Source organism: Anarrhichthys ocellatus, unplaced genomic scaffold (assembly GCF_004355925.1).
Source record: "Anarrhichthys ocellatus isolate YVR2014 unplaced genomic scaffold, GSC_Weel_1.0 scaffold5, whole genome shotgun sequence".
Classification (NCBI taxonomy): Eukaryota; Metazoa; Chordata; class Actinopteri; order Perciformes; family Anarhichadidae; genus Anarrhichthys; species Anarrhichthys ocellatus.
In genome coordinates, this window is record NW_022280035.1 from 11,174,458 (window position 1) to 11,185,210 (window position 10,753).

Below are 10,753 nucleotides of genomic sequence, written 5' to 3' on the forward strand. Positions count from 1 at the left end.
TTCTGCTTTCTGATGTTTTCATTACTTCCATTTCAAAATGACACTCTCATAAAAAGTATTTTATGAGATGCATCTTTCAAAAATACGAATCTTACATCTGTAGCCGTATTTAGTACCTTACTGTGGTTGGGAAATTGTCACATCTGATGCTTCACGTGATGCAATTGTTCTGGTTTGGGCCTTTTTTTATTTATCCCATGTCTAGCTTTGTGCCTTCAGGGATATAGTTCCACTTTTCTATACCACAGTTTTGTTGTGTCTCTCTAGCTTATAGCTTCCTGAATATTTGACCACTTCTCTCTGACCAGATCCACAATGCAACTCCATCGCTTAATGCTGAGTTTTTTCAGTATTTTGTGTCAGTGGTGTCTTTTTTTCATTCATTTTGTGGCTGGTGTTAAGGTTATATGAGCCATTTCAATTACTGTGTATGTTTAACCACCCAATTATTGTATATACAGTATTCTATTACATTACCCATTCAATAATCATCCGTTCAATATGCCGGTTATTGTCACGATAGGCTTTGCCTCCTGGCTCCCTCCTGATTACATTAATTCACCGCACCTGCCCAGTCAACTCAGCTGCTTTGCATCTACTCATCACCCAAGAGTATATCTACCCCGGTTCCAAATCTACTGGTCGCCTGATCATTGTTTCAACCTCCTCTGTGTTCTGTTTGCTCTCGGCCACCCAGTGTAATCGTATTCTGAGTTCTGTTTCTCTCGCCCCCTGACAGTTATTGTTGCTTTACAGACTATTTTTAATCTACTTCTATACATAATAGTGCTATGTTTATTTTTCAGTTATCACTGCTCAGCTTTGTTGTCCTTGTTTATACTTCATGTCTATTTCTATCTTCCTGTAGATTGTTCTTGGAACTCTGCCTAAGTAACAATTTAAAACCTCAGTCAAATCTCCTGGGTGTGAAGGCTTCTTACAAATATTAAACTGAGTCTGAATGGTGTGTTGTGCTTAGTACTTGTTCTATACAGTTGCTCTTACAGGTCAGATGCTTCTAGTCAACCTATACAATATATATCTCGATCACATCTCTCATGCATTGCAAACAGAATTGATGTTTTACAGCTATAATAAAGTCTTATGGTAGATCTTAAACGTTTAGGCTTTGTTAGGGTGAAACCTAGTGGCCAAGCTTAAACTGAACAGCTTTACCCCTCTTCCTTTCTTTATCTCTCTGCACCTTCACATCACACATTTAAATAATTATAAATGCATGTAGACATAAATCAATTTTTACAGCTTTAATAAAGTTGTATGGTAGATGTTATACTTTTAGGCTTTGTTAGGGTGAAACCTAGTGGCCAAGCTAAAACTGAACAACAGCGTTACCCCTCTTCTTTTCTTTTTCTTTTTTTTTTTTTTTTTTTTTATCTCTCAGCATCTTCAAATCACACATTTAATTAATAATAAATACATCTAGCAATAAATCAAACTCTCAGTTAATTTTCGTTAGTGCATTTCAGGACGTGAAAGGCGGCTTCCTCCATACGTCACCAGCAGCCAGCCAATGAGAGGCCACATTGTCAGAGCTTAGCTCGTGATGCCGAATAATGAAAATCTGCCCAGTGGCTTTTTCTCATCACTAATCATTTCATTTGGCGACGCAAAATAGGGACGACTTCAATCAAAAACAACACATCGGATCATGTGAGCATGTGATGACACGACTGACAGGTGTAGCAGGTTTGTGCCGATTTTCGGTAACGGGCAATGTTTCGCTGTTTATGGGTTAAACCATGTCGTGCACATTAATTACTGATAACCCAGCAAAGGTAAATAACACACGCAGGCCTACGCGTGTAGATCACGTTGTTGCTGACTGGAAATATACACATTGCTGCTGCTGTGTATAATAACAATATTTCAGCAAATTTACAGTTATAGTCATGGATACCACATGGCTTTATTCCGCTATCGCAGCACTCTCAGTCATGTGTTTTGGGTATAAACTGATGTAATGCCTAGACTGGATTATCGCCGACTTTATTTATCGTTAGGATAATGAATGATGATACCTCCCTGTAACCGTATCGTTTGTATTTTAGCAACGTTTCGTTAAAGATTTATTGAACCGGGAAGTCCGAATCTGTCAATATCTTTCTAACTTTACCTAACCCACGCTGTGTTAAGTGCGAAGTCCATGTCCACAAAGGACTCCATAAAAGTCTTCATGCCAAAATTACAAACCGAATTCAGGTGTTATATTATAGCCTATAGTTTAAATGTATGTGTATGAAATCATTCTGTCTTGAAGAGAAACGGAAATGTAGTGATGTTGTAATGCTGTCTGGGCCTGAAAAGTGCATCCAATATAATATAAAGCTAGCAGAGTGTACTCAAATCACATTGCATCTTTTCATTTTTTATGCACACATCACAAACATGTCTCGCCATGCAAATACCATTTTCCGACACAATGATTTGCAAAATAATTAAATCATTTTTAATAACATTTCAGGTTTGTCAGTCCATCAAACTGATCCTGGTGTGTTGTACTCAGATGTAGACATGCTGTAACTGGGACATTTCAGTGCTGGGGGTCGGTCTCACTATGAAGGGCTCCAGCTCCAGATGGGCCTTCTCCCTGGGCTTCTTGGTGGGGGCCTGCAGTGTCTACTTCTTCCTGCGCCAGGTGTGGTTTGAGAGGAGCTACCCCGTGCTGTCAGAGGCTCAGGAAAAAGCCACAGCGGTGACTGAGAGACCAACCAGCTGGAGGAAGGAGGGAGCTGCTCTCATCAACCTGCAACACTCTCACAAAGGTGATTTACAGTCTTCCACACTGGCCCAGATAAAATCATTTACTATGTGTAGGGGGATAAATGGAGTTTATTTATTTCACAAAAAGAAATAAAGTAGAAATAAAGTGATCGGACATGGAGCACTCATGCTCATGTGTGGAGTGCCATTGAAGTGTGGCGTTCCCGATTGAACCACACGTACGATCGCTCATTGCGTGCACATTGTGCATTATGCTGTTTGCTGTGCCCCTCTAGATGACGACAGCCGGGTGGCAGATGTGTTGTACCAGAAGGTTCGTGTTCTCTGTTGGGTGATGACTGGACCTTATAACCTGCAGAGCAGGGCCCGCCATGTCAGGGCCACCTGGAGTCGCCACTGCAACGTGGTGGTGTTCATGAGCTCTGAGGAGGACCCAGACTTCCCCACTGTAGGCCTGGGCACTAAGGAGGGCCGTGACCAGCTCTACTGGAAGACTATTCGAGCCTTCCATTATGTCTACAAGCACCATGCGAGTGAAGCAGATTGGTTCCTTAAAGCTGATGATGACACCTATGTGGTGGTGGACAACCTGCGCTGGATTCTGTCCAACCACACGCCTGAAGAGCCCATCTACTTCGGCAAACGTTTCAAGCCTTACACCAAGCAAGGCTACATGAGCGGAGGGGCAGGCTATGTGCTTAGCAAAGAGGCCCTCAAGAGATTCGTTGAAGGTTTTCGAACCAAAGTTTGCTCACACACCACGCCCGTAGAGGACTTGGCGCTGGGGCAGTGTTTGGAGAAGATGGGCGTTCTGGCGGGGGACTCCAGAGATACTTTGCATCGAGAAACTTTCCACCCATTTGTGCCAGAGCACCATCTAACTAGCAAGTTCTCCAAGAGCTTCTGGTACTGGAGCTATTGCTACTACCCAATTGTTGAGGCAAGTCCCTTCACTTATGTTTTATTTGTGAGCTCGTGCGGTGAAAATGTACATTAGTACAAGTTGGCAGATATGTTCATACATCAAACAAATATAATGCATACCGATGCTGAAAATGCTTTAGAATAGGGTGTCCAGTGTAATAATGGTGAGGCGCATACCATATCACCCCAACATCCCTAGTTTGCATCATGTCATACCACCCTCTATCCCCATGTTTCTTGTCTAAATTTATTCTACAAGCTGTCCAAAAGTGCATACAATGTCCCCATTAAAGCACAAGGCGGTTTACAGATAGCTCAGAGATAAGACAGACATTCAGTGGAGTGGATAAGCCTTATTAGAAAGGGGCAAGTCAGGTTCGTAGACATGTTGTTGAGGGGGTGAACCTGTTAGTTGAAAATCCTTTAATATCATTAGTGTGCATCTGCACTTCAAGTGAAAGAATTATTCTTTCATTTGTAATGTACAGTAGGGACCTATTCTCTGAGAGTAAGTCGTGTGCAATAGTTTCTTTTTCTTTTGATGAATAAAACAAAATGCAGTTGTTGCTATAATCAAAAGTAGAATAACTAAATGAATGAATATGTAATTATCTAGCACATTCAAATGCCGTTCTTGACCCCTGAGTGAATTGAAATAGAAATGAGTTCATTTTGAAGTAGATGATTGCAACAGAGACTGTCCTGTCAACAAAGGGAAAATTGGTCAATTTGGTGCAAATGATGGAACTACTTTGCAATTAAAATTAGAAAATGCGTGTGAAAGCTGAAATTAATTGCAAAGCATTGCTGAAAATGCAGATACTCAAAAAAGCATTGAACTGCACAGCTGAAAATCCTGGTAGTTTAAATGTAAAACTGGCTGAGTTGGAAGCTGAACTGCATTATCTAAAGAAGCTAAGAACTTAAAAACATTGTGAAGAAAAGCTAGAGGTTAAACTTGGATGCTGTAGTATTATTATTATTATTATTAGTAGTAGTAGTAGTAGTAGTAGTAGTAGTAGTAGTTGCAGCAGCAAAAAAGTTGTTGCAAATTAGTATTCAGGATAATTAGTGGTCAATTTCTCTTTTTTGCAGAGTGATGGACGATAGAGACTGCCACTGTTTGTTTATATGTGTCATAATTATTAATCCTCAAATACATTGCAATGTAGCATATTTCCAGTGTGTTCTCATGTCCTAACTTTTAGGATCTGTACATGTGTGTTTTTTGTGCAATCCTATGTGCTAACGTGTGTGTTTTCTGTATGTCTGCGTTTTATTCTTCCTCAGGGTCCACAGTGCTGCTCTGACTTGGCAGTGTCTTTCCATTATGTAGAGGCAGAGCTTATGTACGCACTGGAGTACTACACCTATCACCTGAGAGCGTACGGCTACAGGCCACGCTACCGGCCCTCCTTACGCCAGGGTCTGAGCCTCGGCCCACTGTCGCAGACAGCCGTGACGGAGGAACTTAAAGGGGTTCAGGAGGTGACAGATGGAAGGAGTCACACAACTTCAGCTCTTTCTGTTAGTGGAAACCAAACTAAAGCAGAGATGGAGTCAGAGAAAGGGGGGAAAGACAATCGTGTTACTGAGAACAGGACTGCAGTCACTCAAGGCAGGCACCGCTGATTCTGTGTTTCAGCTGTGGTTGATTTCCCTGCACAGTATGTCGGCTGATGTTCTCTTCTGACGGGCTTTCTTCGATCCAATCACAGTATAATTCCAGCCAGTATTACACTGTAAGCACTCGCAGTGAGAGTGGTTAAAATCTGAATATGATTCAATGGCAGCTTTGTATGGCTTGGCTATTTTTAATCAAGATAAAGTTTTGGTTTAGTTTGACATAGTCATCATGTACAGTTGTGAATTAAATAGACATGCACAGTCCCAGATATGTGTTTGGGGAAATACAGGAAGAGGGAAGAGGCACATAGAGTATTATTTTGAAGTACCTGTTGTGAGCCAATAAGGCAGCAGCAGATGTATGAAAAGATTGTCTCATTTGTAATTTATTTTATTTTTTTCTTAAAATGGAGCGCAGCAGTAAATTGCTGTGTGTGTGTGTGTGTGTGTGTGTCACAACTTCTCTTTTATTTATGGCCTCTTTGTTTTTCTGGTGTTGAATCCGATGTTCTGTTTTACTTTTCTGAAGTTAAATTTCAGTTATATCTAATTATTTTATTTTGACTTTCTAACAAGCAACATTTCATATTACAATTTTTTTTTGTTGCCTTTGCGTCTGTTTGCATTGTTTGTCTTTGCTTTTCTTTTAAACACTGTGGTTAGATAAAAGCAGACTCTAAAGCTGTCAGCAGCGATTCGATGTTTGTTTCAGTAAGGACAACAATTGTGCTGTTAAAAATGTACTTTATTTTTATCTTTGTGTGATATGAGATGCTCGGATGCAAGTGTGTACTTGAAACCTCCTGTACTTCTTTTTGAAAACAGTAGCTTCTGATGAAAACAGTAAATCCAAAACGGTAATGAATCCCTCACGTCATTTTTTATAACCCAACAGAAAACATTGTAGCAGGTGTGATTGAACCTCTGTTCAGGCTTGAAGAATCACTCATAAACAGCTTAAAGGAAAATGCACTTGTGTTTTTAAATGAATAAATGATGTTTAAAAAATGATGTTTATTTTCAACTTTTGAAGAACAAAGAACATGATGAAGAAATAGAATGTATCGGCTCTCACTACTAATCATGTTTTGTCTTAAAACAAATACAATCTGTGTATGTTATGGTCACTTTCAAAAGCCAGCTGGCAGGTTTACAGTGTGAATCACGGCATTTAATTGTTTCCATTAGACGTTTAGTTCGTTGTTTGTGTTCTCTGTGATCTTCTGTCATTGTTGCCAGATGTGGGAGTTTCTCCGTGAATGTCTACAGCCCTAGAAACCTGTAACAAAACACGGACGCACACACACGCACATTATTCATGCATTTGAGATTTACTTTTTAGAAACAAAAAGCATACAGAGGAAATATCAAAAAGTCATTTGAGTCAGCAGTGTTATTAAGACAGCAGAAATCTTCAAAACGTCCTCTCTCCTATATGGTTTTATTTATTAGCCAGGTTAAGTGTTTACTTTGTTTTTTTAGCAGTGAAGATGTTCCATCTATAGTAAAGAAGAAAAGGCACTCACCTCAGCCTGCACTTGTTGAGAAAAATGCCTCTCCTCTCTGGATGCTCTCTCCTCCAGGGACCATTATCTGTGAGAGCAGACATTACAATATAGTATCATAATGATATGTTATCTTCATGATGAACACCTTAAATCTGAATGCACACAAAAGCCAAGGGGGCTTTAACAGATATTTGACACTTGTGAGTTGCCACACTCACCAGGCTCTGAGTTTCTCCTTCCCATAAGACCAACAAAAATGTCATGCATTTCTCCTAAAAAGAATGACAACCATTCAATTTGGATGTTTTGAAAGAATTTATAGACCGCAAGCATCTAATTACTAATCTCAAAGGTCTTACTTTTTTGTGGTGACTGTACAGCGTTTGCGTCTGATAAAAATGAAAAGGAGAAAAAAATATTGTGAACATTTGAGAAAATAAAATCCAAACTCAAATTTAAGAAAGGGACATTGTTTACACCACAAAGCCTATAGTGAGCCTATATTTCCATTTTGTCTTTTTTTCAATTTATCATTAGCATTAATACTGTTATCATTAATGTTATTATTATTACTATATACATTTGAATATAATCAGTGAGATACTCACCGGCATCTCTTTTTCCCATCAGTCCCACAAAGCTATCATAATCCAAATCGCTAAACCTCTTCAGACTTTTCTGCTTTAGGCTGTTCAAGCCTGTGGTCTGCTGGAATTATGAGAAACCAAAAATAATCAGTTTATGTTAAAAGATGGTCTGGTAATCAGCTTTTTCATTGCGTGCTGGGAAACCTACATCTGGAGTTGCTCTGCGCGATCCGGGTTCCTCGCATCTGGACTGGCTGTGTCGAAGTTTCATGATGAGAAACAGAGTCACCAGCAGCAAACCTCTTCTCATTTTGTCAGCACCACCTGTGCGACAGAATGTACAGTTATCCTGTCTTATTAAGTTTATTCATTATAGGTAAAAATATAGCTTATAATCAGGAACCAATTATACCTGTTGTGTATAACCCGCTAAGTAATTGGTGCGTAAAAGCGCGCATAGATTTTCAGATATTTTGATCATGATACGTATTGTTAGTAAGTGATTATTTTGATTATCTTGTAATTATCTTGTAATTATCCAGAAATAACAAAAAAAAGACGACAATAATGTCACGTAGACCCCTTTTGTTTCCTCTCCAAAAAGTCATGGTAAACCCTTCCACTTCTTCGTGACAGAAAAAAGACAACTGTTGAAAATAGAATACATAAACGATAAACAATAATAAACATTTTACTTGTAGCATTTAATAAGAGTAACCTTTTTCGTTACCTGTTTTCTGTAGAGCAGATAGGTATAGGGTTACAAGAGTCAGCTGCGTGCGCCCTGGTGCAGAGTATAGTAGGAACGGATAGGTCCTGCAGTGAGATACAGTCAGGATAAATGAAGAATCCGCGCTTTGGGCTAATAAATAATAGGAGGATACCTGCGTAACGCCAATCAGCAACTGGAGCGTAGGTGGAGTAGCAGGACTTACATCACGCTGTGCTGAAGGCTATGAATAATCATTGATGGTCATGATGGTGCTGGGAGCTGTTGCCTCCCCACAACACGTACTAACTCCCCTTTGCTAACAAAAAAAAGTATCGGCAACGTCACGAGGACATGGGTTTGAGCACTCAAGTCCTTCCATGAACATATTTGGGATTTTTCTTAAAGTTTACTCTCCAATATGTTGAAAGTGCAGCAGTCTCATTTATCCACCTCTTAGTCACCACCATCATCCTCACATGCTCCTCTGTGCCTTTCCACTCCATTGACCAGTGGACATGCTTACTGACAAGATACTAATCTTTTTAGGAAGTAATTAGACAGCAGCTGCCTCTGCATGTCACTGTAGAAGATGGAGATGTATGTGATGGGCTACACAGTTGAGAATTTACAGAAAATTTGAAATGAAAACAAACATGCCCACCTATCTCCGTGGGTTTTGGTTAGTTAAGCGATTAACGGATTCATTTCTAACCATACTATATGAATTTAATTGAATTTAGAAGAAAATGAAAATAGGTTTTTGACAATGCTCAAAAGAACTATGCATATTCTTATTACATACAAAATAAAACACCAGCACACTGAGTTATGAACACAAATCAAGAAGTGAATATCATCAGTACAGATAGACAGGCTGAGTTGTCATGAATAAAATCTAGACATCTGTTGATTGGACAGACACATCATCATCATAACAGCATTGACACAATGAGTACCACGTGATTCAGAGGATCACTTGAAATTGTTTCCACGGCTCTGACAGGTGTTAAGATAAAATGTCCGTCTTGTACCTTGTATAACACAAGCCTGTGTGATACTTTAAAAATAACTTTATCTCCAAGCAACAAAACACGATTTAGTTGTTCTGGCATTGTTGTAAAGACACAGTATAATTTCCTATAAAAATAAACACAAGCTGGACAATACTATTTGCTATTCATGTAAATCCTGAAAAGATATTTACGTGTATCATGAAAAAAACATTTTCCCTTCATCATCAGCAGCTGAAAACAACTCAAATTATACCAAACCTATAATTCTTCTTGCAATTACTGTGTTAGTGTTTGCACACACATTCAGAATGCAAAGAGGCATGACTATTTGAGCAAAGCAAAGTTTAACAGGCACGGGGAACTAATGCAGCTATCAATGGCATGGGACCTCTGGAGACTGAGCCCTGATAGAAGAGCGTATGACACAACAAAGCACCAGGCAAGAATCCAAATAGTGCATTGCACAAAAGGTTAACACTCCTATGTTTTAATAATGACTTCCCACTTCCATATTTGTCCTGTTCCTGTATGTAGTAGTGTGGGGATTGCAGCAGTGCAGGGGTTTGGGGTGGCGGATCTGACAGAGGTGTGGGAAGTCATTAATTGCATTTGTACATTATTGATGAGTGCTTTTTTATCCTCCATGGTAATCAAAGCGACCCTGTTTTTGGACTAACAGTGAGCACAGTGAGAGAGTGCCAGGGGCTGTTTATCCACAACATGCCATGGCAGGGTAAGCTTGGGTTGGATGTGTTGCAGGGCTATACATTCTGCAATACATTACAGGTTGTCACATGCCGTGCTCGCTGGTGAACAGTTAGACATAACCCTCTTCTGTATAGCATTTAAATGTAGTTCATTACTGGCACACCTCACAATGAAAACTCTGACTTAGTATGGGCTCCCCTCGGAGCTATGCTGACAGCTGCTCAGGGGCTGACAGGTATAGGCAGGATGTTCACGGTTGGCTTACTCATAGCAGGTGGCTATAGGTGGGTCAGTGAAGACAAACAAAGACACAGGTCAGCTTCATATTAAGATCATTTGACATATATGCTTATGAAGGAATGTGTCTCTATTCAGGCAGAATTTGTAGTGAGCTCAAATACTCAAATAGTCAGTTGGCCACTTGAAAATATGAAAATCTTCCTTTGCAATAGTTAAATGTTGCAAACAGTTCATTGTTTTCTGGCTTCATCATATTTATATTCAGATGTCTATCTGAAACATGTATCTGCATATGTTTGAAGAGCAGGCTGTCTGAATGTCAGTATCATCTGGAATTTCATTTAGTTTGACCCTTAACATTTTCATGAAATAATATTGCCCATTGATCCTGCTTTTCCTGTACTTGCTTATTGAATACACAGGCTGAATAGATTGAGATAACCTTGCCATGGAACACATGAAGTGAGGATTGGAGAGGGAAAATATTGTTAAAAGGCCAGACAGAGAGAGAAAAATCTTTATCTCACATCATTTATTCAACTCTCCAACATAGTTATAACTGCGGAAGGCAACAGAAATTTGATAATGCAAGACGGAAAACTCCATCTGGCAATTCAGTTAGTTTGGAGGTCCATGTGACGATATGAGAATACAGATTAATCCTGTAAGAAAGTGCAGGGTGAAGAATAAGCT

General features: G+C 39.5%; 2 protein-coding genes across 7 annotated transcripts; one reads left to right on the forward strand and one right to left on the reverse strand.

The window, feature by feature from the left end:
* The first annotated feature begins 1,558 nt into the window (after positions 1-1,558).
* Positions 1,559-6,300, forward strand: c1galt1la (core 1 synthase, glycoprotein-N-acetylgalactosamine 3-beta-galactosyltransferase 1, like a). 5 transcript variants are annotated; one of them, XM_031845937.1, is made up of 4 exons: positions 1,559-1,707; positions 2,483-2,783; positions 3,018-3,682; positions 4,957-6,300. In XM_031845937.1, exons 2-4 carry the CDS (start codon positions 2,576-2,578, stop codon positions 5,296-5,298), a joined length of 1,215 nt encoding a protein of 404 aa, XP_031701797.1. In that variant the 5' UTR covers positions 1,559-1,707; positions 2,483-2,575; the 3' UTR covers positions 5,299-6,300. The 5 variants fall into 5 exon arrangements, with proteins under 5 accessions (XP_031701797.1, XP_031701796.1, XP_031701795.1 ...); XM_031845936.1 differs by having other exon boundaries at positions 2,525-2,783; XM_031845935.1 differs by having other exon boundaries at positions 2,556-2,783.
* tac3a (tachykinin precursor 3a) lies at positions 6,026-8,347 on the reverse strand. Of its 2 annotated transcripts, none has more exons than XM_031845941.1 (7): positions 8,118-8,347; positions 7,596-7,711; positions 7,409-7,505; positions 7,160-7,189; positions 7,019-7,072; positions 6,819-6,885; positions 6,026-6,571 (listed from the first exon to the last, which is right to left on the reverse strand). In XM_031845941.1, the coding sequence occupies exons 2-7, from the start codon at positions 7,695-7,697 to the stop codon at positions 6,556-6,558; spliced, it is 366 nt and encodes a 121-aa protein (XP_031701801.1). In that variant the 5' UTR covers positions 7,698-7,711; positions 8,118-8,347; the 3' UTR covers positions 6,026-6,555. The 2 variants fall into 2 exon arrangements, with proteins under 2 accessions (XP_031701801.1, XP_031701800.1); XM_031845940.1 differs by having other exon boundaries at positions 7,409-7,508; positions 8,118-8,346.
* Positions 8,348-10,753: the final 2,406 nt, after the last annotated feature.